The sequence below is a fragment of the Neofelis nebulosa genome, chromosome 15 (genome assembly GCF_028018385.1).
Source record: "Neofelis nebulosa isolate mNeoNeb1 chromosome 15, mNeoNeb1.pri, whole genome shotgun sequence".
NCBI lineage: Eukaryota > Metazoa > Chordata > Mammalia > Carnivora > Felidae > Neofelis > Neofelis nebulosa.
The window spans coordinates 70,396,091-70,421,696 of record NC_080796.1 but is presented as its reverse complement, the minus strand read 5'-3'; the positions used below and the strand labels follow the sequence as shown (position 1 = coordinate 70,421,696).

Here is a 25,606-nt window from a genome sequence, read left to right as displayed (position 1 = left end):
CAGAGCCTGGAGCCTGTTTCAGTCTGTGTCTCCCTCTCTCTCTGCCCCTCCCCCGTTCATGCTCTGTCTCTCCCTGTCTCAAAAATAAATAAAATGTTAAAAAAAATTTTTTTTTAAAAAGAAATCTCTACACCCAACATGGGACTCAAACTTATAACCCCAAGATCAAGAGTCACATGCTCTTCTGACTTAGCCAGCCAGATGTCCCAGATTTTCATTTATTTTTAAAAATACTGACCGAGCACCTACTTTGTGATAGGCACTACAGTACATTATTACATTTTAGAAATACAGCAATGAACCAGATAGACACACAGTCCCTACCTTGAACTTCCAGTCTTTTAAGACAATTAAACAATTAACAAAGTGTGATGAGTCCTTAACATAGGGGAAGTATTCTAAGGACTAGTGGTCTGGCTGCAGTTGAGAGAGGGCAGGTCTGCATTGATCGTTTTTGTATTTTGAGATTCCAACTTAAGATTTTGTTTGTAAATTTGGCTCTGCTACTACAGAAGGCTTGAAAATTACTGCTATAGGGGCGCCTGGGTGGCTAAGTCTGTTAAGCGTCCGACTTCAGCTCAGGTCACAATCTCGCGGTCCATGAGTTTGAGCCCCGCATCAGGCTCTGGGCTGATGGCTCAGAGCCTGGAGCCTGCTTCCGATTCTGTGTCTCCCTCTCTCTCTGCCCCTCCCCCGTTCATGCTCTGTCTCTCTCTGTCTCAAAAATAAATAAAAAACGTTAAACAAAAAATTTAAAAAAAAGAAAAAAAAAAAGAAAATTACTGCTATATATTTAATCTGAATTTCATCCTGAAAGCCTATTATGTGAGTGAATGAATCAAGGAATGAATGAATAAAGAGACATTGCATTTATAGTTACAACCCTATAAGCATTACTATCCTCCTTTTAAAACATTTTTTCTTCAGGGGCACCTGGGTGGCTCAGTTGGTTAAGCATCTGACTGTGGCTCAAGTCATGATCTCACAGTTCATGAGTTTGAGCCCCTTGTCGGGCTCTGCTTCAAATTCTGTGTCTCTCTCTCTGCCCCTCCCCTACTTGTGTTCTCTCTCTCTCTCTCTCTCTCTCTCTCTCTCTCTCTCTCAAAAATAAATAAATAAACACTTAATAAAACATAGCAACAGAACTGTAAAAACAACAACAACAACCAATAAAACTTTTTTTTTTTTTCAGTTTATTTGTTTGAGAGACTGAGAATGGGGCAGAGAGAGGAAAGAGAGAATCCCAAGCAGGCTCCTCTCAGCAGGAGCTGGGATGCAGGGCTCAATCTCACAAACTGCAAGGTTGTGACCTGAGCTGAAATCAAGAGTTGCAGGCTTAACTGAGCCATCCAGGCACCCCACTATCCTCCTTTTACACGTGAGAAAATACTGTTCGCACAATTACTCTCCAAAATCTTTCCCCCCCAACTGTATTGAGGAGTAACTAACAAATATTTTTGTATATATTTATTTTTTTCAACTTTTTTTATTTATTTTTGGGACAGAGAGAGACAGAGCATGAACGGGGGAGGGGCAGAGAGAGAGGGAGACACAGAATCGGAAACAGGCTCCAGGCTCCGAGCCATCAGCCCAGAGCCTGACGCGGGGCTCGAACTCATGGACCGCGAGATCGTGACCTGGCTGAAGTTGGACGCTTAACCGACTGCGCCACCCAGGCGCCCCAATTTTTGTATATATTTAAAGTGATGATTTGGTATACATGCATGTATATCTATCATAAACATGTACACATGATGATTATAAATACATATACGTTGTGGAATGATTACCAAGATCAAGAAAATGAACACATGCTTCACATAGTTGACTCACATAGTTAATTCTTTGTGTGTGTGCGTGTGTGTATGTGTATGTGTGTGTAGTGGGAATGCTTAAGATCTACTCTCAACAACTTTCAAATAAATATACAATACCATATCATCAACTATAGTTATCATGCTGTACATTAGATCCTTGGAATTTATTCTTTTTGTTAGAAAGTTTGCACCATTTAACCTACATTTCCCCATCGTCCCCTCACCCCATCACCAAAGTCATATGACAATTAAATTGCAAAGCCTCATTCCTAATCTCTGTAATCTGTACCACTCCACAGTGCCTACATCCAAAAGGGAATAAATCTTTACTTCCCAGAGAAGAGAGGTTGCTAGTAAGGTATTGCAAGGCTTTGCCTTAGCTTTATCCAATACGTAATTTTTTTTTTTAAAGAAAGAAATACATGGCATGCTAATAAAAGACAAAAACCACATTATCATCCTAATGAACACATACAAAAAAAGCATTTGGAAAAAATCCAACATCCATTCATGATAAAAAACCCTCAACACCACAATAAGAAGGGAACTTTCTTAACCTGATAAAGGGCCATCTATGAAGAGCTTACAGCTAACATCATAATGAAAAAAGCCAATGCTTTTCCTCCTAAAATCACAACAAGACAGGGATGTATGCCCTCAAAACTTTTATTCAACATTGTACTGGAAGTTACAGCCATTAGAAATGAAGATATAGCATGCTTATAATTAAGATATAGCTTTGTAAATGGACGATAGAATTTGACGCATCTGATTCAAAATTACTGCCACGGGCTGATTAAGGGAGTAAACAAGATATGTAAATTAAAGCCAAAATTGTGTGTGGGTTGAAAAGCCAACAGGAAGATACAAAATTCTGCAAAAGTATGACCACATACCTACTGTGTGCCATGCACCAGAATCCTTCCTGGGTGATTTAAATCCAGATTTAAAAATGTCTAGGCTAGACTAAGGCAAGTTTTCCTGCGATCTTTAAACTGCTTGGGAACTTATTAAGAATTCTCTAATTCGATTGTTAATTCTTCAGGACCGAGGGTGTGTATACTTTGATTCCCCATGGTTTCCAATCATTATCACGAGATCAATATCCTTCTGTTGGATGACTGCTTTGCCCCTGCTGCCTGAACCGAACTACATGGAAGCTAAGGAAGCTTATCCAAACACGTGAACAGCGCGTTTCAAGAAGACAGTGCCCCGCACAGTGCCTACACCAGCCTGAAATTCTAACAACTCTCCCAAGTTTGGGAAGGCGGCCGAGTTTTCTGAAACTCCTTCTCTGAGCATGAGCGGAAGTCACCCTTTGAGCAATCTGCGGGTTTTTTAGATAATAGGTACCATATTAAGAAGCAATCCGTTACGTTCTCTTTTTTCCGTTGCACCCACAAGCAAGTGACCAGGTGACGAATTTGTCTTCGTTACAAGAAAATAAAGACCGCACTCAAAGAAGTCCGAAGGCAGCCCAACAGCCCATCTTCCCACAGTAAAGATGGCGGCCCCCTGAGTGTAAACTGCAGGCAGTACCACTTCCGCGTTTCTCTGGCGCCCTCGTCCAAGATGGCGGACGAGGCTACCCGGCGTGTGGTGTCTGAGATCCCGGTGCTGAAGACTAACGCCGGACCTCGAGATCGTGAGTTGTGGGTGCAGCGACTCAAAGAGGAATATCAGTCTCTTATCCGGGTTAGTTGTGCTTCTGCGGCCGACCGCGTCGCCGAAGGGTTGCGGGTAATCGGGTGTCCTTGGGAATACGCTCCGTGTGGAAGCCGCTTCCGGTTATGAAGTTGAAGTCCCAAATTCAGAGAAACTGGACGATTGTGGGGCTGGGGGGCTTAGGAGGGTATGGGAGGGGGCAAAGGAAACTCAGTTTGGGAGCCCAGGCGGGGCCAAAGCAGCAGTTGTTTTAGGGATACGCCTCCCCGGAAGGTGACGTGTCCCTCTGGCTCCAGGTGTTTGCTGTCCTGGATGGAGGGGAGGCAGTCAAAAGGGATTCCTGGGGCTCCAAGTCCCTGGCTCATCGCTCTGCTCCTTCCTTCACTCTTCCTGAGGGAGGCACAGGCTAAGGCTGAAAACTCAGGCGTTAGTTGCCAAGAGTTGAGGAGTGAAGCTCACAGTCAGGAATGAGCTATCTTCCCGGCTCATCTCCCTTCTGTGGAAAAGGAAGAAAGTTTGTCTTCCTTGCCGTGGCCTCTGTTTCAAAGGGCAGCAGCACTTTATTCGCTAAGAAAAAAAAAAAAAACACACAAAAACAAAAAACACCACATTTATTGTACACCTAGCACCTAGGAACGGGATCCAAAGCCGAATAAGCTGGAGCCTGCTGAGATGGATAGAAACAAATCCTTACAATTCGTTAAGGGGCGGGAGAGGGGGAGGGAAAGATTGCTAGGATGTTTTGAGAGCAGAAGGTGAGATACCTAATCCAGCTTGGGTCTTGTCCTGGAGGGCTTCCTCGAAGAGGCAGTGCTTGAGCTGAGCCTGAAAGGGTAAACATAATCTGATCAACATGAGGATAAGAGAAAGATGTTGACGGGAAAAGAAACAGCATGAGCAAAAGCATAGAAGCTAGAAAGGGCACGATGCCTATGAAGAAACAGAAATGGAAGCAGTTCAGAGTTGCTAAAGCATCAAGTGTATGGCGGGGAATGGTAGACAAGGCTTGAGAGATCGGCTTGAGCTCTTGAAATTTCTGTTGTAGGCACTGGGATACCCTTTACAGTATTTTAAGCTGAGGGATAGCATGGTCAGATTGGGGTTAGGTCAATCACAATGGCAGTGGAGAGGAAAATGGAATTGAAAGAGATGAGATTGAAGGGAGGAAGCAAATTTAGGAGGCTGTCATTAATCCAGGCGAAAGAAAGGTGATGATCTAAGCTGGATAGGTATAGTTAGGATAGAGAGAAGAGGTAGATTTGAAGAACCTTCAAAGGGTAAAATCAGCAGGACATCGTGAAGGTCTGGGGAGAGGAGAGGAGAGGGAAGGTCAAGGATGATTCCCAGGGTTTGGCTTGCATGACTGAGTGAATGCGGTCATCGAAATTGGTGCAGTGAAGAAATGGTCTGAAGGACCAGGGGGAAATGCTGAGTTTGAGGTGCCTGTGAAGGGAAAGTAAAAGTTTCAACTTACAGGGGCACCTGGGTGGTTCAGTTGGTTAAGCTTCTGACTCAGGTCACGATCTCATGATTCATGGGATGCAGTCCGAGTCAGGCTCTGCGCTGTTGGCGAGGAGCCTGCTTGGGATTCTCTCTCTCTCTCTCTCTCTCTCTCTCTCTCTCTCTGCCTTTATCTCTCCTCCTCCCCCACTTGTGTGCATGCTCTCTCAAAATAAATGAGCTTTAAAAAAAAAAAAAAAGTTGGGTACACACTAAGAAAGTAACCACACACTTTTCTGTTGAGGGAAGAGGACTGCCCTTGGTCTCAACTCCCTCCTCAAAGACCTCATTCTCTGCTTTTAGTACGTGGAGAACAACAAGAATGCCGACAATGATTGGTTCCGACTGGAGTCCAACAAGGAAGGGACTCGGTAGGCAGACCCTCTTGGTCGTTTGGGGGGGGTGGGAATCTTACGTGGCTTGAGCACTTTAATGTCCCAGAGCCCACTGCCAGGCCTTCCCTGCCTCCTGTTAGCTGTCTCCCGCCCGCAGTCCAGAGTGCCCCAGTTCCCATCCCATGAGTCTCCCAGGCTGATCACCTAAGCCAAGAAGATGTTATTTGAGCATGAGAAGAATGGGCAGATTGGACTGAGGTTTGGTCTTTGTTGCAGGTGGTTTGGAAAATGCTGGTACATCCATGACCTGCTCAAATATGAGTTTGACATTGAGTTTGACGTAAGTCTGATGGAATGGGAAATATGGAAGTTAGTGGAAGGGGAGGGATTAGGTGGCTGTTAACAAGCTAACCTTTCTTGGAGGAACCAGAGAAAACTTTCAAAATGGGAGGGAAACGCTAAGGATTGGAGCAAGCAGAGAGGACAGCTACTCCTCTCCATGTCCAGCATCCCTGCGTCGGCATGCTGCTTGGGGGGTTTGTCGCACATTTCAGTTCAACCAACAGATACGTGTGATTAGATTAGTTCCTTTCTATCCCGATGCTTGTGTCATTCAGGCCTTATATTTCCTCCAGATTCCTATCACATACCCCACTACTGCTCCAGAAATTGCAGTCCCTGAACTGGATGGAAAAACAGCAAAGATGTACAGGTAGGACTCAAAAGGAGATGGGAAAAGGTCTAAGAGGCCTTAGGGAAGACCTCTGGGAGACAACAATTGTCCTAGCGCCTAGAAGGCCTCCACGCTCCCCTCTACCACACCTGGGCAAAGTACTCAGCTAACCTTGTGCCTAATTCTGATCACTGGCTGTCATCTTGTGCTTCCAAGAGGCTGCTATGCTTTACGGTAAACCTTGCATGCCAACACCTTCTTCCTCCTGTCCCTCTCATAGGGGTGGCAAAATATGCCTGACTGATCACTTTAAGCCTTTGTGGGCCAGGAACGTGCCCAAGTTTGGACTTGCTCATCTCATGGCTCTGGGGGTAAGTTTGGGATATTTGGCATATTAGAGGAGGGAGAGGAATTAGGCACTGAGCAATGTAAGAAAAGTTACTGAGAGTAAACAGGGAATAACAGTGTTTTCCGTGGGCACGCTCATAAAAATCTGTCTAGGAAGGAGCTTCTGATGGGACAAGAGGCACTGACTCGGTGGTAGTAATCTCACAGGGTCTCCCTTGTGTTGCAGCTGGGTCCATGGCTGGCGGTGGAAATCCCCGATCTGATTCAGAAGGGCGTGATTCAGCATAAAGAGAAATGCAACCAATGAAGGATCAAGCCACTGAGGCAGGACAGAGGGACCTTTGACGGGCTATGTTCTGTTCCTGTTTCTGTGCCTCACTCCTACTCATCCACCTGCTTCCCCCCCAAGCCCCTCCACCCATAATTGTTACTAAGTAGCCGCATCAGGCGTTGCTGAAAAAAATAAACAACACAAACGCCACTGAATTTCTAAGGCTACACAGGGAGGGGAAAGACGGGGGCTTTGGAAAACCAAGGCAATTCATATCCCTTCCCCAGGTGGAACAATGTGAGATCCAGGAAGGATGGGAAGCAGGCTGGAAAGTGGGTGCATAGTCTTTTTGGTCTCTGGAGATAACTCATCAATAAAAGCTGCTTCCTTTGATGACCCGTGGTTCTCTTTGGTGACTGTGAAGAGACGGTGAGCGGCTGAGACCCAAGGCACATGTACAACGACCTTAGTGTGGAGGGAGGGGAAAAGGGGGGGGGTGCTGTGGTGAGGAGCTGGGAAATGAAAGGAAATCTTGACTGCTCTCCCTCCTGCTGAGATCTGCTTGCAGAGATCTGCTGGTGTCCTTTAGCGGGGTGCCTACTGCTTTGGTCTGCAAGATGCTTGAGGAATGGTTTTGCAGGACCAGCATTCCCCGCCCTCCAGGGATCTTCCCATCCCTGTGTGGAGTGCTGGATGCTTCTCCACCGGTCTGCGGGCCGGACCCAAGCATCGCAGCTTCCCACACTGGCACCCGGGCTCCCCGGCAAGGATCTGTCTGCAAGCCTGGGGGCCATACTACGACCCTCGGATCTTCATCCCTATGGTCACAGGACCCTATGGCTGCAGGGACTTGCTTTGGAGAGACGGTTTAAAAACCATTCAAAGCAGATCTGGGAACCGGCGGTCCTAAAGTTGGCTGCGTTTCCATGGTGTCGGCGGCGGAGCCAAGGGGGCGGGTTCACGCAGGCGCCGAGGAAGGAGGTGGGTGGATTCCGAGTGTGGGTGCGCAGGCGCCGTGAGAGGCGGTGAAGCCGGTGGCCGGTGGCCGGGCGGGACCAACAAAGATGGCGGCGGCCCCTGCGGCGGGAGAGATCTGGGCAACAGCTGCAGCGAAAGCTGCAGCCCGGCCCTCGGGGGGGCTGCACGGGGGTAGTAGGGGGTGGCCCTGAGCTGGGGCTTGGCCCCGGCTGGCCTCCCCCGTCGCCTCACCGGGGGACAGGTACGGGCCGGGGCGCTATGGCGTGGGGGAGGGGGGGGCCGCGGGAAGACCGCTCCAGACCCGAAAGGACGCCCTCCACAAAGGCAGGGCGCGGGGGGCCCAGCAGGCCTGGGGGATCCGGGCTGGAGGGACAGCATCCGTGGACCGCAGGGACTACGCCGCCGGACCCCGTAGCCAATCAGCGGCCTCGGCCTTTCTGCCCTCGAGGGGGGCGGACCCGGCTGAAGCCCTGCCGTGGTGGGAGAGGTGCGGAGATGAGGGTCTTGTTCCACCTCCCTCCCCGCCACTGCCCCTGAGCCCCAACACCTCGTTGCAGCTCAGAGGTGGGGGAGGGAGTGATTCGCAAGGCACCCGTTTAGTCCGCTTCAGTGCAGCCCGGAGGGCAGGCAGGGGTTTGAGGGTGGGACGCTGTCTTTGGGGCTGTTTTCCTTACATCCACACCCTCGTTTGTCCAGAGGTTCCAAGTGACCCAGGGCACCTCCCGTTGACTAGCCGGGTTTGGGGGCCCTCGTCATGAGCGTTTAGATCATAAAGACCGCCGAGATAGAGACTGTCCTGGGCTTTTCAGTCAAGCTGTGTTCTGCAGGAAGGGGACGAGGAATACAGAAAGAGCCAACGCGGGGGGGCTGCTGTCATTCATTCACTTACTCAACGGATACCGAGTATTTACTTTGTGCCCAATACGATGCCAGGTGCTGGGGATACAGTGACTGACGTGACAGACGGGGTACCTGCCTGTGGAGTATGTAGAAGCTAGTGTGGTAACCTAGGTTCCCGCCTCCCTCCACATGCAAATACTGACCCTCTCTTCTCCTCCCAGGTCCAGCCTGTGGTGTCCACAATGCCCCAGGCCTCTGAGCACCGCCTGGGCCGGACCCGAGAGCCACCTGTTAATGTCCAGCCCCGAGTGGGATCCAAGCTACCATTTGCCCCACGGGCCCGAAGCAAGGAGCGCCGAAACCCAGCCCCCGGGCCGAACCCCATGTTAAGACCTCTGCCTCCCCGGCCGGGGCCCCCTGAGGAACGGCTCAAGAAACTGGAGCTGGGACGGGGTCGGACCTCAGGCCCTCGTCCCAGAGGACCCCTTCGGGCAGATCATGGAGTTCCCCTGCCTGGCTCACCACCCCCGACCACCGTGGCTCTGCCTCTCCCTTCCAGGACCAACCTAGCCCGTTCCAAGTCTGTGAGCAGTGGGGACTTGCGGCCTATGGGGATTGCCCTGGGAGGGCACCGTGGCGCTGGGGAGCTCGGGGCTGCTCTGAGCCGCCTGGCGCTCCGGCCTGAGCCACCGGCTTTGAGACGCAGCGCTTCTCTCCGCCGCCTCGGGGGCTTTCCCGGTCCCCCAACCTTGCTCAGTATACGGACGGAGCCCCCTACTTCCCATGGCTCCTTTCACGTCATATCGGCCCGGCCCTCTGAGTCTTTCTACTCCGATGACAAAATGGTGAGGACTTGTCCGGCACCCGTGGCCTTCCGTGCCCGTGCTCCTCTGTGCCTCCAGCTTTCTTGCCATCAGGTGGCTTTCCTTTCCCTCTTTTCCCCGAGTTCCTTTCCCAGTCCCTCATTGCAGCAGCTGGGACTCTCCTCTCCCTTACTTAAGTACCCTCGAGCCTCGCAGACCTTTTTTTCGGGGTTGTCTGTGAGTCCCCAGCACGGTGTGCCGTTTCAGTCCCCAGAGAATTAACCCAACCAGTTGGAATTCTTCTCCGCATCCCCGGTCCCCGGGCCCTTACTCTCCCTTGCTTCCCCTTCTCTCCTAGGATGCTGCCTGGGCCTAATTAATCTCTGGAGCTGAAGAGAGGCGGGCTCAGAGCATCTGAGTTAGGGTGGTTGTCCATTTCCCAAGCTAAGTGAGCTAGGTTGACTGCAGTTGTATCCATCAGGAGAGGGCTCAGGAAGGGGCCCCGGGGGGCGGGAGTGGGTCCTTGGGGGAAGCAAGGTGGGCATGGGGAGCGGCTGGGCAGCCATGCCCGTGCTTGGGGAGCTGCCCCAGGAGCTGCAGCGCCGGCCAGCTGGGCAGGCGAGTAAGTGGGGAGCAGGTGGGACAGCCCTGGCCGAGTCCGTGCTGCGCTCAGCTGTGATGGGCTTACATGCTCATGGCCAGTGAGGTAGGGGAGCCCCCAGTACCCGGTGGGGGAAAGAGGGTGGAGCTTGGGGATGCAGTGCAGGGGTGGGGAAGCGGTGGGCAGCATGCTGTTGAAAGGTCGGAGTGCTGGGCGGGATAGATGGGAAACCGCTGACTCCACTCTGACCTTCCAGGCTCATCACACACTGCTCCTGGGCTCTGGTCACGTTGGCCTGCGAAACCTGGGGAACACGGTGAGAGCCAGCCTCCTGTCCTTCCTCCCTATCGGGAATGAGAAATGGTGCGGGCTGGGGGTGGCGGGGGGCCGACCTGGGGGAGGTGGGGAAGGAGCGCACTGAAGCCCTTCTAGGCGTCAGGTCAGTGGTCTGCAGCAATGATGGCCGTGTCTCTCGCGCCTCCCAGTGCTTCCTGAATGCAGTGCTACAGTGTTTGAGCAGCACTCGGCCTCTTCGGGACTTCTGTCTGCGGAGGGACTTCCGGCAAGAGGTGCCTGGAGGGGGTCGAGCGCAAGAGCTCACTGAAGGTAGGGCAACACCTCTTGCTCCCCCCTTTCCGGGTCCTCTCCCCGACCTCTGGGTCCGCCTGCCAGTCACGGTGTCTGGCCATCTGTTTTTCCTGCTGCCTGCTTCCCTAGAGGTGGTTCTCCGCCCTCTGAGCCACCCCTGGCCCGCCTCTTCTAGTCACTAACCTCGGTCTCCCCACGCCTGCCCCGACAGCCTTTGCGGATGTGATCGGTGCCCTGTGGCATCCTGACTCCTGTGAAGCTGTGAATCCCACCCGATTCCGAGCTGTCTTCCAGAAATACGTTCCCTCCTTCTCTGGATACAGGTGGGACAGCCGGAGGGGAGGAGGTTCCTCTCTGGGCCGAGCAGGGGCCCTGGCAGCGTTGTTCTGGGCCCTCGGATGTCCTTCATCCGAGAAGTGGGGGACCGACGTGCGGGCGGGGGGTCGTGTCTGGGGACCAGGTGGGGGTCGGTGGCCCACACCCTGTTTCTGGCCGCAGCCAGCAGGATGCCCAAGAGTTCCTGAAGCTCCTCATGGAGCGGCTGCACCTCGAAATCAACCGACGAGGCCGCCGGGCTGCACCAATCTTGGCCAGCGGTGCGGCTGCCTCTCAGCCCCGCCGCGGGGGGGCTCTGCTAGAAGAACCAGAGCTGAGGTGAGGTCACTCTCCCTCCTTCACCTTCCCGTACACGCTTGGCAGCCTTCACCCCACACAGAACTGGGCTAGTCCGGATGGAGGATGTAGGGTCCAGGGAACCGCTTAGCCCGGAAGCTGGTTGGAGAAGCAGCGCAGAGGTCGGAGGAGGGAGGGAGGCCAAGGGTACAGCTGGAGGCAGAGGGCAGTGCTGGGATGGCCCGGGGTTGAGGCAGAGGGGATAATTTACAACCAGGGACCTAAAGAGTTTCAAGCCAGGTGAAGACAGCTGTTCTTTCCCTGTCCTTCCTTATTCCCTTCTTTTCCCTCACCTTGGATTTCCCCAGAAAGCCCTCTGAGCCTTCTGAAGCGTTACTCCTTTGACCTACTCCTTTGACGCTTCTTTGAAATGTAGAGAAGGAGCTGGGGGTGGGTGGGGTGCAGGGCTGCGTGAGTCATTTCCGTGGTGTTGGGGGGCCGCCCCGGTGTCCCCGCCGTCTCATGGGTGCTCCTTGCTTCCCTTGACCTGTGGTAGTGATGATGACCGAGCCAACCTAATGTGGAAGCGTTACCTGGAGCGAGAAGACAGCAAGATTGTGGGTACGGAACCGGGCAAAGCCACGCGGGCAAATCAGCATGGGGGAGGGGTGCAGGCTTGGGAGAAAGACTGATACCATGAAGGGGTGTGGGAGCGAGACTAGAGGGTGAAAATGCGGACGAGGGGCGAGGGGGTTAGGAAAAGAAGGGTCAGGAAGAGGGGTGGGAAGAGAGGAGGGGCCAAGGGAGCACCTCTGGCATCCCAGAATGACTGTCTGTCCCGCCTCTTCGCTTCTGTCTAGACCTGTTTGTGGGCCAGTTGAAAAGTTGTCTCAAGTGCCAGGCCTGTGGGTATCGCTCCACGACCTTCGAGGTTTTTTGTGACCTGTCCCTGCCCATCCCCAAGGTGGGAGTCCGGAGGATTCCAGGGTTGGATGGGACATGGGTTCTGTGACCCGTCCCTGCCCACCCCCAGAGCGTGGGAGGGAACCCTGTGGGTGTCTGGAGAAGCACTGAAGCCTGGATTGATGGAGACGAGTTGGAGAAGCACATCCAGAACATGCTGACCTTTCATTCCTGTTTCCCCCCCCCCCCCCAGAAAGGATTTGCCGGGGGCAAGGTATCTCTGCGGGATTGTTTCAACCTTTTCACCAAGGAAGAAGAGCTGGAGTCAGAGAATGCTCCAGTATGTGGGGTTCCACAAGGGATACAGTAAGGGTGGGAGGCCTGGGGAGGGGGCCCATCTGAGTAAAAGGGGTCGCATGATGCTTTGATACGGGCATAATATTTGTATGTCTGGGTTTGTGTTGGGCTCTCAGATACGGCCTAGGAATCCTAGGGCGCAGGGGAGTGGCCCCGAGGAGAAGGGAGTAATGGGAAGCGTGGTAAATTTGTGAGTTAAGGTGTCAGAAAAGCCGGCTGAGGGGCGGAGCACGTTAACATGACGTTATTTGACATTCATTCAGGTGTGTGATCGATGTCGGCAGAAAACACGAAGTACCAAAAAGTTGACAGTACAGAGATTCCCCCGAATCCTCGTGCTCCGTATCCTGATCTTCAAATTCTTATTTGTCCCATCCGGTTGGCCCCCCTCGTTTTCCATGTCTGCCCAGGCTGGACGTTTGGCAATTGAGTTTTCCTTAGGAAAAGCCTGCCACTCCGCCTTTTCCTGCCCTGCTCCCGGAGGGGAGGGGACAGCATTCAGTCCCCTTCAAATGCCCTCTGCCCCCTCCCCCCACGCACATGCTCCTTAACTAGGGCTTAGATCTTAATCGATTCTCTGCCTCCCGAGGCTCCATCAAGAAAAGTTCAGTAGGTGTAGACTTCCCGCTGCAGCGACTGAGCCTAGGGGACTTTGCCAGTGACAAAGCCGGTAAGTCTGGAAGGGAAGGTCCTGAAGAGCTCCTCTGAAGGGGAGGGAGAGCGGGCGGGAGCGGGCCCAGCTCTGGCCCTGGAATGTGGTCGACTCTCGCCCGACAGGAAGCCCCATCTATCAGCTGTATGCCCTTTGCAACCACTCGGGCAGTGTCCACTACGGCCACTACACGGCCCTGTGCCGGTGCCAGACTGGCTGGCACGTCTACAATGATTCTCGGTGAGACCCGCCCCCCCCCCATTCCTGCCCCATCCCCACCGCTGCTCCCCTGTCCCCCCCCCCCCCCCCCCCCCGTGTGAAGCCCCAGAAGGGCGGGGCGCTCTTCCTAGATGCCCCAGGTTGATCTTGCGGGGAGGAGGGAAGACCCGGGAGCCGTCACAAGCCCCGTCCCCTCTCCCCTCCTCCCAGTGTCTCCCCTGTCAGTGAAAACCAGGTGGCGTCCAGTGAGGGCTACGTGCTGTTCTACCAACTGATGCAGGAGCCACCCCGGTGCCTGTGACACCCCCTTTACGCCCTGGCACCTGTGACGCCCTTTCAACACCCTTAAGCCCCAGGCTCCCCATTTACCTCAGAGACGTCTATTTTTGTGTCTTTTTAATCGGGGAGGGGGGAGGCGGTGGTTGTAGCTCCCGTTATTTTTTTTATTAAGAAGTACCCTTCCACCTGGAGGCTCCCTCGTCTCCCAGCCCCATGTACAGAGCTGCCCAGGTCCCTGCCCGTGTACAGCCCCCAGACCCTCTACAACCTCACTTTTTGTGAATAAATTTATTAAGAAAAAGTGATGTCCTTCTCTGTATTTGCGCTTAGGGGGCAGATAAGAGAACCGGCGGAACGGGAGTCCCCCTGGGACCCAGTTCCTTCTCTGGACAGACGGGGGCGCTCTCGGGCGCAGGTGGGGGTGCCGGACCCGGACACGCGGGTGCCAACGTGGGGGCAAAGAGGGAAGGCACACCTGCGACTCGTGAAGCTACGGGGAAGCCAGTGCAAGCTCGGGGCGCCGTCTTCTGCCCGGAACGGGGCTGCCCCTCGAGGGCGAGGCACCCGAGGACCCCTGTTGACAAACACGGGGCGCGTTGCCGGGCGGCCCCGGCTCCCGTAGGCCCGGGCTGTTGCTAACATCAAGGAGCTGTTTACGGAGCCTCCTCCCCACGGAGCGGCCCGTGTCCCTGTCCGCTCTCCCTGCACCCAGCGCTCGCCTCTCTCCCATCCCCCCCGCCTCTGGGCTGTCACCGTCGCCGGGCCTGGGACGCCTGAGCCGGGGCCCGCTGACCGGGCTCCAGCCCTCGCCGCCGCAGCCCCCGGGGAGGGCAGGGCCCGGCCGACCGCCCTCTCCAACCGGCACCTAAGCAGTTAACCGCCGCCCGGCGCCGCAGCCTCACGCAGGGCCGGCCTCCGCGGGGCGGGGCAGGGGCGGAGGGGGGGGGGGGAGCCACCTCCGGCTCTGTGCTCTCATTGGTGGGCGTGATCCGGGGCCTCCCAGGGCCCGCCAATCCGGAGGCGGGAGGGAGTGGACGCGGAGTCGGAGGGCCCGAAGCGGGTGGCCGGAGCGGCGGCGCCCGAGCCGCGGGCCTGGGGCGCCTCACGGCGCCACGAGCCCTGCGCGGGCAGATAGCGCGGGCGGGGTCCTTATCCGCCTCCACGCCGGGCGCCGGCCGGGGAACCCGGAGACCTCTCCCTCCAGCTCCCTCGGCCCTCTCGCGCGTGGGTCCTGGGCCCTGGGCGGGGACCTCACCGGCCCCACCCCGTCCGCGGGCTCTGCGGGTTTCGCCTGGAGCAGTGGCCCGGACCGGGGGTGGAACGTGGAACCTGGGGGGCTTCCGCAGAGCAGGTGCAGCCCGGTCAGCCTGTCCGATCCCCCTCCCCCACCGCGCCCCCTACCCAGGCTACGCCCAGGCTTCCTAATGGGCCGGACCGTGGTCGTGCTGGGAGGAGGCATCAGCGGCTTGGCCGCCAGTTACCACCTGAGCCGGGCCCCCTGTCCCCCCAAGGTGAGTGCCCCGTCGTGCCAGAGGGAGGCTGCTTTAATACCCTCCTCCCGTTTCCAGCAAAAGGGAGTGCGCTGCCCTCTTCCCCTGCAGACCATTTACCCCGAGGCTATGTAGGCCGTGCCGCCCTCTTGTCCCCAGGTGGTCCTGGTGGAGGCCAGCGAGCGTCTGGGAGGCTGGATCCGCTCAGTCCGAGGGCCAGGTGGTGCTATCTTTGAACTTGGACCTCGAGGAATTCGGCCGGCGGGAGCCCTGGGGGCCCGGACCCTGCTCCTGGTGAGAAGGCTACGGAATGCCTAGGAGGGCTTGCGGAGGGCCCTTCACTAGAGGACAGGCTTGGGAGGGAGCATTGGTGGGCCAGTCCTTTCCTTAGTTTCTCCTCTTCCTGAGGATGTGTGGAGAGCAGGTTTCTGAGCTTGGCTTGGACTCAGAAGTGTTGCCTGTCCGGGGAGACCACCCAGCTGCCAAGAACAGGTTCCTGTACGTAGGTGGCGCCCTGCATGCGCTGCCCTCCGGCCTCAGGTAACGCCGTCACCTCCTTACTGCACCCCTGCCCGCCTGGCTTTCACCCCTTCCACGACTGCATCTCCCAGTCTGTCAGCCCTCCCGGCAAGAGGAGCCAGATGAATGGATATGACTATGCTTTCCTCAGTGCAGGGGGCTCTTCCGCCCTTCACCGCCCTTCTCCAAACCTCTGTTTTGGGCTGGGCTGAGGGAGTTGACTGCGCCCAGGGGCAAAGACCCTGATGAGACTGTACACAGTTTTGCCCAGCGCCGCCTTGGACCCGAGGTAACGTGGCCCCAGAGGCCCCGAAATCCCTCCCCTCCTAACCAGCTGCAGAGCCCTCCACTCATACCTGCCACCTAAGGGGGCTCTTCTGTAGGGCTTAGGGACGCCCCCTTCTCTTCACATCCAGTAGTCCTCAGAACAGTCGGGAGTGGATGCTCTCCGTTGCTTCCCATTCTTTTGCTACAGCGGGACTGCTCCCCAACCGAAACCCTACCCCACCCCTGTTCCCTACCTAGCAGGGCCAGCGGGAAGTAGGCTGTGCGGCTTCTTCCTTGGCCTGTCAATCCTGGTCTCACCCTTAAGGTGGCGTCTCTAGCCATGGACAGCCTCTGCCGAGGAGTGTTTGCAGGCAACAGCCGAGAGCTCAGCGTCAGGTCCTGCTTTCCAAGTCTCTTCCAAGCTGAGCAAACCCATCGTTCCGTTTTACTGGGGCTGCTGCTGGGAGCAGGTGAGTGGGGATTGGTTCAAGGGGTGAAGATATTAAGGACCGCCAGAGTAAGGGACTGGAGGCCAGGGTGCTGTTTTAATGATTCTTCCCTGCCTCCTCCTGTGCAGGGCAGAGCCCGCAGCCAGACTCCGCACTCATTAGCCAGGCCCGAGCCGAGCGCTGGAGCCAGTGGTCCCTCCGAGGAGGGCTGGAAACGTTGCCCCAAGCCCTTAACACCCACCTGACTAGTAGAGGAGTCCGTATTCTCAGAGGCCAGCCCGTCTGTGGGCTCAGCCTCCAGGCAGACAGGCGCTGGAAGGTAGGAGAGGCCCCTGGTGTGGAATGTGTGTCTAATTAGAGTTTCCATCTTTGCCTCTATGTTTTAACCAGGCCGGGGTGGGCCAGACTAGTTATTCATGGTTTTCCTAGATGCTGTTTAAGTACGGGCTACCCCAGGGTCTTAGACTTTATTTGTAGACCTTCCTCCGAGATCTGCTTGATCCAACTCTAGACAGAAGTAGTGCTTGTAAGTGGCTTAGATAGGGGAAGGGCCAGCCCAGCTCCATTACACATCTCAGAGAGGCCACCCTGGCTTGTCTGGTCTGCTTCCTGGAGTAACTGGGGGGGGGGGGGGGGGGGGGGGTTTCTGTGCTGATCGCACAGTCTCTTCATCCTGGGTCAGCACTCAGTCTCTCCTGCCCGTTTGGTGCCTAGGAAAGTGGGGCAACATTCCCATTCTTTCTGTCCCTCAAATGTTTTCATCCCGTCAGGTGTCTCTAGGGGACAGCAGTCTGGATGCTGACCACGTTATTAGTGCTGTTCCAGCTTCAGGTAACGAGGTAGCCACCGTCCCCTTCCCCGGCGGGAGTGAGGCAAAGTTTAGCTTCCGGGACCCACGGGGCCATCCTGTGCCCCTGAACCGGTCATCCCTGTGGGGGTCCAACCCCGGGGAGGGTGGGCGAGACTGGTGGGCAGGCCTCCTGACGCGGGCCCCCGCCTGCTCTCCCCCCAGTGCTCGGCAAGCTGCTCCCTGCGGAGGCTGCGCCTCTGGCCCGGGCCCTGAGCGCCATCACTGCGGTGTCTGTGGCTGTGGTGAACCTGCAGTACCGAGGAGCCCGTCTGCCCGTGCAGGTAGCCGTGACACAGAGGAACGAGAGGCATGGGCTCAACCGGAACCTCTCTTTCCTGACCCGGTCTTCTCCTCGCCCCAGGGATTCGGACATTTGGTGCCATCCTCAGAAGACCCGGGCGTCCTGGGAATCGTGTATGACTCAGTTGCTTTCCCTGAGCAGGACGGAAGCCCCCCTGGCCTCCGAGTGACTGTGAGAAGCGACGGCTTTGCTTAGCGGGGGTTTCCAGAGGGCTCCTCCGTGCCCAGCGCAGGTCAGGCCGGGCTGCTCAGTGCCATATCCTCTCCCTAGGTGATGCTGGGAGGGTCCTGGTTACAGACGCTGGAAGCCAGGGGCGCCGTCTTATCTCAGGAGCTGCTCCAACAACAGGCCCAGGAAGCAGCTGCCACCCAGTTAGGACTGAAAGAGCCCCCCAGCCACTGCTTGGTCCATCTACACAAGGTGAGTTGAGCAAACGCTCCTCGACTCCCACCGAAGGCAGGAAGTGGTGGATTTGTCACCGTCTACCTGGGCCTGGACATCAGCAGCAAAAATTTCCCCGTATCCCCTCTTCTCTCCCCAGAACTGCATCCCCCAGTATACACTAGGCCACTGGCAAAAACTGGGTGAGTTGGGAGAGCAAGTGTGCTGAGGAGGGCAAGGAGACCAGACCCCCAGCTCTAACCGTCCTTTCATCTTTTCTTTCCAGAGGCAGCTACGCAATTCTTGGCTTCTCAGAGGCTGCCCTTGAGTCTGGCCGGAGCCTCCTATGAGGGGGTTGCCGTCAACGACTGTATAGAGAGCGGACGCCAGGCAGCAGCCCGGGTCCTGGGCTCGGAACCGAACAGCTGATCCCCAACTCCCACCTCCTCCTGGCCCCGCTGGTGGCAGTTCTTGACCCACGAAAATAAAAGTTGCTGGAGCTTGGCTGGATCTGGTTGTTCTGTCACCTACAGGCACGAGGCGCCAGGGGGGCAGGTCGCAAAGATAGGCACGAGGTGCCTGGGATGCAGCAAGCAGGAGCAGAGGCAAGACAAAGTCCTTTATTAGAAAATATATCAAAATCCCAGCCCCCTGCGCCAGGTCCAGAAGAGGAAGCTACTCCAGCACTGGCAGAAAAGTACCCAGGGAGGGGTTTCCTTCACCAAACATTACTTCCTCGGAACCATAAATAGAATAAATATTCACAGAGGTCCCAGGAAAAGCCGGATCACTCTTCTCTCCTGGAAGAGGAAGGGACTTGGGGTCCAGCCCTGCTCTTACCCCTGGGGCCGGGGACTCTCAGGAGTCATCACATAAAATCATGACATCAAGGATTCACAGTCATAAGCCCTGGCAGGTGACCCTAGAAAGAGGGACCCCCAGGTCTAAAGGAGCCCAGCTCCAGTCCAGCAGTGAGGAGAGGCCCTTGCCTCCAGCCCAGCACTGGAGTTCAGTTCCCCCACGTCCCCTCTGAGAGCAGTGAGGAGCCGAGGGCGGGGAGAATACGACCCCTCGGATTCGGTTTCACGATTGAGGTGGGCAGGAAGGAGTGGTCAGTGTGAGCCCTGGGGGGCTGTGTGGTTGGCAGTAGGCAGAGGGCCAGGCCTGGCCGGGGGCCGGCGCTGCAGCATCTCTTGGCGGAAGGCCTGGGAGGAACCAGGTGGGTAACGGGGCCCAGAGGGAGTCCGGGGACCCCGAGGGTCAGTTCCAATGTCTGCTGTGATGTTGGTATAGAGAGGGCCCAGCTCTCGAGCCAGCAGTCGGTATGTCAGTGAGTTCATCCCATCTTGGGTCCAAGAATTCTGGGTACGGACCAGGAGGTCAAATCTGAGGGTCAGAGGTTGGAGAACTAAGGCCCAGAGAGAAACAGCCGGGGACTTAGGGACCTCTAGGCGTTTCCTGGCTGGGATGCAGAACCCTGAGGGCCCAGTCACCATTCGCGGGCAGTCCTCCCTACCTGTGGGGGTTTTCCTCATTTCCCTTGTCTCCTCGGTGCTTCACCATCTTATAGTGCCCCACGGATGTCGGGGGCCGCGAGATCTTCATTCCAGCCAGACGTACCCTATGGGAAAAGTGAGGGCACCGTGGAGGATCCGGAGTGGAGGAAAGCTCCTGACAGGCCAACAGGAGCTACGTCCGGCCAGCAAGGAAGCGATTACGTGTTTCTGTACACAGAGAGCCACTCTCACCGGTTAGGCAAAAAAGTGCCACGTACTGGAAGGAGAGAGAAAGTCAAAGAGAAAGAAGGAAGTGGCACGAGAGAACGCAGAAGCTGGATGTATCCAAAGCCTGGGGCTGGTGCCAGTGCATCCAAACCCCGGGGCCTCGTTAAACAACGGACAGAGGTGGGTTCGCACGTCCCACCTTTGCTGAGTGGCTAACGGGAAGCGCCCTGGCAGTCCAGGAAGGGCAGGGAGAGGAGCCATCTGATCAAAAGGACAGGGCAAGACCGAGAGTCGCGGACCCAAGCTCGGCAACTCTTATCTAGAACGGCGGCCGAGCTGCCTCAACTCCCTCACCCCGACCCCTCCACCTGTCCCCATCATTAGGAAACGAACGGAACCAAATAATCAGGACCTGGAAAGAAACAAACCCCATCTGGGACACACAGAAGCAAGACCTGAAGATGGCCTGGGAAGGTACTGGAAGCACACGTACGTTTAGAAACTGCTGGGTCCTTCACACACATACAGAGGACAAGAATTCAGAGAGCTCGTCCCGGAGGGGCCAAGGGGGGAGGGGACGCCATGGGTCTAGCACAGCAAGCCCAAATCCTCACGCCACAGATAGGAAACTGGGTCAGCTGAGGCTGAAGGTCAAAACATTTCACAGGCTAAAAATGAGCTGGCACCGTGCCAGCGACACGGACTCCAACCAACAAAGTGGTTCTGGGCTGTATGGAGCAGAGCCCCTCCTCCCCTGCCCCACCGGAAGTGGTCTGGATGCAAGCCTGGTGGCAGGCAGGACTGAAGTATCGCTAGGCCCTCTTCCGACTCTGGAAGGAATCCCGTGATACTGTAGCCTCTTGATCTCATCGTCTCTCCCAGAAACATAAGTCATCAGGATCTAGGAGACCGGGGGACGACAGAATGGAGACCGGCACGCAAAGCCTGACCCGGGTGGACTGAAAAAGCTAAGGGAGAAGAATGGGCCCGGTGTGGGTCCGGCTCGCTAGAGTCAGGCGTGGTCTCCGAGGACAGGCCCCCCCCCGCCCCCCCCGCCGGCCGAGGGGAGGGGAGGGAGAGGGGGCAGGAAGTCTGACCTGGTAGCAATGTCGTCATCCTCACCGCCCCAGCCCCAGTATTCATTGGGGAAGCCATTCATCTTCAGGTACTGGTCAGGAGTGAGCGCCGAGACTCCTCCAAAGTACTGGGGGTACGGGAGGCTAGGGAGAGAAAGGTGCCTGGATTCCACAAGTCTTTTGGGGAGACATCCCCACCCACATCCCCTTGGCCCTCCTCCCAGTGGACGGCGGGGTTCCCTACTTCCCCGCGCCCTCTCGTGCCCTCTGTACCTGTATCCGAACTTGTTCATGGCGACAGCGACGTGCCGGGGTCCCCCGGGGGTCACACACATACAGATTGTGGTCGTTCTCGGGCAGCAGGTCCACGTCGTGCAGGAACAGGCAGTCCCATTCCTCGTCACGCAGGGCCTCCCGCACCCCAACGTTCAGCAGCTTGGCCCTGTTAAAGGTCCCATTGCCAGCCTGGAAGGTAATGGGGGAGAACCAGACCGTGTCTGTAGGCAGCATGGAGAAGAGGGGCGCAAGTGCAAAAATGAACGCAGGGGGATCAAAGGCGGGTGAAGGGAGGGTGGCGAGCCGAATGGAGAGACAGACAAACTTTCGTTTTTCGTTCAGCAAATACTCGTGGAGCATCAGCGTGTGTCTGACACTTACATGCCGCTGTCTAGCGTTTTCATCCTGACAACCAATAGCCACGGAAAACAGGTGTCTATTAGTTTTCACTCTTTGCCTCATTTCAGGGGGTTAAGAAACTCGTTCAAGGTCACGGGTGGGACCAAATGGCAGAACTGACTTTAGTCCAGGTCTGGCCGGTCCCAAACCTGCACCGTTGCGAGTTCAACAAAGGCAGAAATCACGGAAGACCGTGGGGACAACACCCTGCACAGAAGCGGAGGAGTTACGGGGCGAGCCAGCTGGCCGAGCAGTGCTGCGTGTGTCCCCACCTTCGACGGTCCGACCCCCTCGGCACTGTTCCGGGGACCTACTACGTGGGAGTGGGGGGGGGGGGGGGGGCAGGGACCTGAGGCTCCGTCACAGAGAGGGCGGGGCGGGGCCGGGGCACCTGGTGGATGACGTAGATGCCGTAGGCAAGCTGCTGGCGCTGCAGGAAGGGGTGCAGGTGATAGAGCAGCAGGCGCAGGTGATGCTCCCGGGCACGGTGGGGCACAATGATGGCGGTTCGGGAGCGCGGCTCACACGCCGCGGGGCGGTACCGACCCCCCGGTTCCACCCGGGGATTCCTCTCCACGATCTCCGCCAGTGACGGCACCGGGCTAAAGGACACGGACACGGGACCCACTGTAGGGAGAGAACGGCCGGGTCAGGGACTCGAGGGGCAGTGAGAAAAGGACCCCCGGGCCTGGGAACGCCTCCGGCCCTGGCAGTCTGCTGCCGGGGCTCAGCTTTCCCAAGGGCTCGTGAGAAACCTCACAAGCCGTCGCTGGGACAGCTTTACAAAGTCTGGAAGGTGCAGGCTCTTCACCCGGCCTGCCTCTTTTTCCCGCTCCCTCTCTCCTGCCTCGCTGGGCCGGAGGCTACCGTTAGAAGAACACAGGAGAACACAGGACTTGCAACTAACTAAAGCAGAGCTCATCTACAAAGGAAGCAATTCCCAGCCCAAGGCAGGGAGAGCACGAGAATAGCCAGGCGATGGAAAGTTGTGGCTCAACCCAGGAGCCCAATCTAATTCCAAATTCAGAATGGGCTCCACGTCAACCTCAGCCCACCTTTCGGGTACTTTAACATCCTCCAAGGCCCACTCCTGCCGGCCCCGGCCCTGTCCCCACACCTTGGCCTTCCCTTTACTCCCTCCTCCTTTCTGCACTCACCTAAGAGAGGAGATCGTTCTGGACAGTAGGGCAGACCTTGAGGAGCTGGAGGACCCCCTGGGGCAACAGGGGCCCCAGGTAGGTGACTGAGGTTACTGTAGACATCATGGGGATGAGAATAGTCAAACGTCGGCCCCTGCTCTCGGCCAAACAGGGCACTGAGGCTTCGGAAGCCCCCCAGGGACAGGTACATCATGACAGCCAGCTGGGAGCCCACAAGCAGGGCCAGTGTGCAGGGCCGCTCCAGCAGCCTCCGCAACATCCTGGGGTGAGGTCTGAGGAGGGAGAGAGGAGAGTTCTGGGGGGCAGGCAGGCAACGAGCAAGCCAGCAGAGAGAGCCTCAGTTAAGAATTGAAGGCGGCACCGCGAGTTAAGAGGAAGAAGAGACAAAGAACAAAGTCGCAGAAGGGAGCACACACAGGTGAACGGTCAGGCACGAAAAAGAAACAGAATGTAACCGCCAGCAGTCCTACCACCTGCCATTTCCAGCCCAAGTTTCACTCTCCTCCACCTCCTCCCCAAACCACTCAGCCGACTACTCTCGGTCCCCACCCCCAAGAATGCTTACATCATTCAGGTCCCATGTCCCTTTCACAGGAGTCCCCGGAGAACCTCCCTTCCAATTTTAGAGGGGGAAAGACTCACCTAGGTTCAAGCTGTCTTCTTCGGGGTCATGGGAGCTTCGGGGGGTCCCGGCGGGGCAGAGATGTGAGGCATTATCTAAAATTGGAAATGTCACAGAGGACAGAGAAGGGCTCCATCCAACACTCCAACAGCGATCCTGGGGCCAGCTGTAACACAAGTGGTCGAGGATAACCACCCACCCAGAGGGGCAGAGCTCAACATCAGGGTGAAACTGGGAAGTGAGGGAAAGCGGTTGGAAAGACAAGGGGAGGAGCCAGAGATCGTAGGTCCCCGGCTTCTGCCCCGGCTGCCCTAGAGTGTCGGTTCACGCTTACTTAACCATACCCCACCCCGACAGGACCAACCTGTTTGGGGAGTAGGGACAAGGCAGCTAATGGAGCCATTATTTTCGCCAAGGGGTGAGGCAGTCACGACAGGATTGTGGAGTGGCCTCAGGAGGACCAAGGGCGGAGTAGGAAACAGGCTCCTTTCCGTTCTGCACGTGCCTGGGAGCTAGCTCCGCAGGTGCAGGCAGCGTGACCACCTGGGAGCTGCAAGCAAACAGCCCCGGAGCGCGGCGGGCAGGAGGGTGGGGGGTGGCCTCCTCTACCTTTTCTACCCCATCCCCGTCCTAGCGGGGGTGGGGAGGAGGGTTACGGCTAAAAGTGAGGCAGGGAGAGGGAGGGCTGGGCAGAACCTGTCGGGGATACCTGGCCTGGCTCACCGAAGGGGCGTGGCCAGCGCGCTGCAGAGGGTCACAGACCGGTTCTTTCCGCGCACCCCCATCCCACCCCAACCTCCTCTTGCATTTGCAACGTGAGCCCACCGGCCTCTGTCCGAACGTCCACCTGGGACGCCCCCCCCCCCGGCTCAAGCTGGTCTCCAGCCTTTGCCCAAAACTTCTCAACGCGCCAGTCGCCCGAACCTTTCTCCCGGGCCTCTCACCCCATCACCCCCAGCCCACATACCTGCTCTCCAGCTTCCCGTCGTCACCGCCACCCGGACTGCCTGGCAGGCATCGCCGCCGCCATCTTGGAAGCGGGCGCCGCGGGGCGGGGCCTGGCGTCACGGGGCGGGGCCTGGCGTCACGGGGCGGGGCCTGGCGGGCGGGGCGCCCGAGACAGAGGGGGACAGAGGCCGACAGAGGCCCGAGCGCAGGGTGGCGGGGCTGGGGCGCTCCGAGAGCCGGCGGGGGGCTCTCCTTCCTGGACGCGCTCCGGCCCGGATGCCATTTCCCGCCCCTCAGACTGGGAAGACATCAGCTCCAACCAGGGCTCTCTTGCCGGGCCGAGCCTGACCCAGAGGCCAGTGCGACAGTTTCTGGCGCGCCCCAAGACCTGTCACGGCGGGCCAGCCCCTTCCCGGCGTGTCCGTGGTGCCCCTGCGACTTAGTGCCACTTAGTCTCACAATTGTTTCTTGCTCAGGGTATCTCGTTGCGACTGCTCAGGCGCATTTTTGTATCCCGCGACCTTGAAATAGAAACGGTTAGTTAATAAAACAAGGAAACGTTGAGTGAAGAGGGAAGCGCCAGCTTCAATGTAAAACTGCGTTTTCCCAGATATTAGAATAAAACGGACGCTCCATTAGTACCCAATATGTTTCTCTTGCGGCTTCCACTACCCTCTTAGCATGTTATGTTCCTAAGAAGCTGCTGTTCAGAGCCAGGAAACTTGGAGTAAGTCACGGTGTCTGCCTCAAAAAGTTCATGAGCGTGTATGGGAGGAAGGGAAGGATATAAACAATATAGTGTGATAAACACGATTGCCCAGAAATTGCAACCCATTCTCACGTAGAGACTCGGGAAACACTTCCCAGAAGTGACGATCCCGTTGCTGCCTTACGAGATTCTGTTTCCATGGGAACTATTTTACAACTCTGTAGGTAACTGATCCGGCATGCAAATTTTGTCCCGATATCAGGTTCAATTAACCCCCTATTCCCCACATCACACAAAACAAACAAACAAGCAAACAGTTTTTGCCTCCATTTTCATATTCAATTCTGTACTCTTGATCCGTAAATGTCTCTTCTTCAGATTTTCTTTTCTTTTCTTTTTTTTTTTAAGTGTATCCCACTTTCACAACTTTTAAGGAAACTGTGGGTTTTTTTTAAATTTTTTTTTCAACGTTTTTTATTTATTTTTGGGACAGAGAGAGACAGAGCATGAACGGGGGAGGGGCAGAGAGAGAGGGAGACACAGAATCGGAAGCAGGCTCCGGGCTCCGAGCCGTCAGCCCAGAGCCCGACGCGGGGCTCGAACTCACGGACCGCGAGATCGTGACCTGGCTGAAGTCGGACGCTCAACCGACTGCGCCACCCAGGCGCCCCTCAGATTTTCTTTTAAACTAACTATACCATCTGCCAGTTCCCTCGTGAGTTAAATAACATCTTTCACACGTGTTCATTTTTATTTAGATGTTGACAAAGACTCTCCTCGACCAAACTTCAGACAGGCTCCTCCGAGGTTTCTTTTCAAATAGGCCTCATCCTGGGGCGCCTGGGTGGCGCAGTCGGTTAAGCGTCCGACTTCAGCCAGGTCACGATCTCGCGGTCCGTGAGTTCGAGCCCCGCGTCAGGCTCTGGGCCGATGGCTCGGAGCCTGGAGCCTGTTTCCGATTCTGTGTCTCCCTCTCTCTCTGCCCCTCCCCCGT

At 56.3% G+C, this 25,606-nt stretch overlaps 4 protein-coding genes across 11 annotated transcripts; 3 read left to right on the top strand and 1 right to left on the bottom strand.

Moving 5' to 3' along the window:
* The first annotated feature begins 3,262 nt into the window (after positions 1 to 3,262).
* Positions 3,263 to 7,002, top strand: UFC1 (ubiquitin-fold modifier conjugating enzyme 1). Its single transcript, XM_058701595.1, has 6 exons — positions 3,263 to 3,512; positions 5,286 to 5,353; positions 5,594 to 5,657; positions 5,953 to 6,029; positions 6,271 to 6,361; positions 6,565 to 7,002. The coding sequence occupies exons 1-6, from the start codon at positions 3,390 to 3,392 to the stop codon at positions 6,643 to 6,645; spliced, it is 504 nt and encodes a 167-aa protein (XP_058557578.1). The 5' UTR covers positions 3,263 to 3,389; the 3' UTR covers positions 6,646 to 7,002.
* Positions 7,003 to 7,612: 610 nt separating this feature from the next.
* On the top strand, positions 7,613 to 13,746 carry USP21 (ubiquitin specific peptidase 21). 4 transcript variants are annotated; one of them, XM_058701582.1, is made up of 13 exons: positions 7,618 to 7,828; positions 8,649 to 9,344; positions 10,088 to 10,147; positions 10,317 to 10,437; positions 10,631 to 10,742; positions 10,918 to 11,073; positions 11,588 to 11,652; positions 11,892 to 11,995; positions 12,188 to 12,274; positions 12,555 to 12,633; positions 12,854 to 12,961; positions 13,069 to 13,183; positions 13,373 to 13,746. In XM_058701582.1, exons 2-13 carry the CDS (start codon positions 8,670 to 8,672, stop codon positions 13,461 to 13,463), a joined length of 1,773 nt encoding a protein of 590 aa, XP_058557565.1. In that variant the 5' UTR covers positions 7,618 to 7,828; positions 8,649 to 8,669; the 3' UTR covers positions 13,464 to 13,746. The 4 variants fall into 4 exon arrangements, with proteins under 4 accessions (XP_058557568.1, XP_058557565.1, XP_058557566.1 ...); XM_058701583.1 differs by having other exon boundaries at positions 7,619 to 7,828; positions 8,649 to 9,272; XM_058701584.1 differs by having other exon boundaries at positions 7,620 to 7,828; positions 8,649 to 9,011.
* A 726-nt stretch (positions 13,747 to 14,472) lies between these two features.
* On the top strand, positions 14,473 to 18,202 carry PPOX (protoporphyrinogen oxidase). 5 transcript variants are annotated; one of them, XM_058700303.1, is made up of 13 exons: positions 14,474 to 14,665; positions 14,847 to 14,952; positions 15,091 to 15,225; positions 15,323 to 15,471; positions 15,607 to 15,739; positions 16,043 to 16,187; positions 16,295 to 16,485; positions 16,937 to 16,997; positions 17,179 to 17,297; positions 17,378 to 17,488; positions 17,588 to 17,737; positions 17,859 to 17,901; positions 17,985 to 18,202. In XM_058700303.1, the coding sequence occupies exons 2-13, from the start codon at positions 14,866 to 14,868 to the stop codon at positions 18,125 to 18,127; spliced, it is 1,467 nt and encodes a 488-aa protein (XP_058556286.1). In that variant the 5' UTR covers positions 14,474 to 14,665; positions 14,847 to 14,865; the 3' UTR covers positions 18,128 to 18,202. The 5 variants fall into 5 exon arrangements, with proteins under 5 accessions (XP_058556288.1, XP_058556286.1, XP_058556287.1 ...); XM_058700304.1 differs by having other exon boundaries at positions 14,475 to 14,665; positions 15,356 to 15,471; XM_058700305.1 differs by lacking the exon at positions 17,859 to 17,901 and having other exon boundaries at positions 14,473 to 14,665.
* A 95-nt stretch (positions 18,203 to 18,297) lies between these two features.
* B4GALT3 (beta-1,4-galactosyltransferase 3) lies at positions 18,298 to 24,029 on the bottom strand. Its single transcript, XM_058700309.1, is given in 9 exon segments — positions 18,298 to 19,084; positions 19,215 to 19,319; positions 20,520 to 20,642; positions 20,772 to 20,815; positions 20,817 to 20,963; positions 21,565 to 21,800; positions 22,331 to 22,605; positions 22,976 to 23,050; positions 23,923 to 24,029. Coding segments are annotated over 7 exon segments (1,191 nt in total). The 5' UTR covers positions 22,593 to 22,605; positions 22,976 to 23,050; positions 23,923 to 24,029; the 3' UTR covers positions 18,298 to 18,810.
* Positions 24,030 to 25,606: the final 1,577 nt, after the last annotated feature.

Excerpts from the sequence above, each read along its gene's own strand:
- UFC1 (XM_058701595.1), top strand. The coding sequence starts at position 3,390 with ATGGCGGACGAGGCTACCCGGCGTGTGGTGTCTGAGATCCCGGTGCTG. Across the intron at positions 6,030-6,270 it reads AAAACAGCAAAGATGTACAG|GGGTGGCAAAATATGCCTGA; the intron begins GTAGGACTCAAA and ends TCCCTCTCATAG. Across the intron at positions 6,362-6,564 it reads CTCATCTCATGGCTCTGGGG|CTGGGTCCATGGCTGGCGGT; the intron begins GTAAGTTTGGGA and ends CTTGTGTTGCAG.
- USP21 (XM_058701582.1), top strand. The coding sequence starts at position 8,670 with ATGCCCCAGGCCTCTGAGCACCGCCTGGGCCGGACCCGAGAGCCACCT. Across the intron at positions 10,438-10,630 it reads AGCGCAAGAGCTCACTGAAG|CCTTTGCGGATGTGATCGGT; the intron begins GTAGGGCAACAC and ends CTGCCCCGACAG. Across the intron at positions 11,653-11,891 it reads AGAAGACAGCAAGATTGTGG|ACCTGTTTGTGGGCCAGTTG; the intron begins GTACGGAACCGG and ends GCTTCTGTCTAG.
- PPOX (XM_058700303.1), top strand. The coding sequence starts at position 14,866 with ATGGGCCGGACCGTGGTCGTGCTGGGAGGAGGCATCAGCGGCTTGGCC. Across the intron at positions 16,486-16,936 it reads AGGCAGACAGGCGCTGGAAG|GTGTCTCTAGGGGACAGCAG; the intron begins GTAGGAGAGGCC and ends TCATCCCGTCAG. Across the intron at positions 16,998-17,178 it reads TAGTGCTGTTCCAGCTTCAG|TGCTCGGCAAGCTGCTCCCT; the intron begins GTAACGAGGTAG and ends CTCTCCCCCCAG.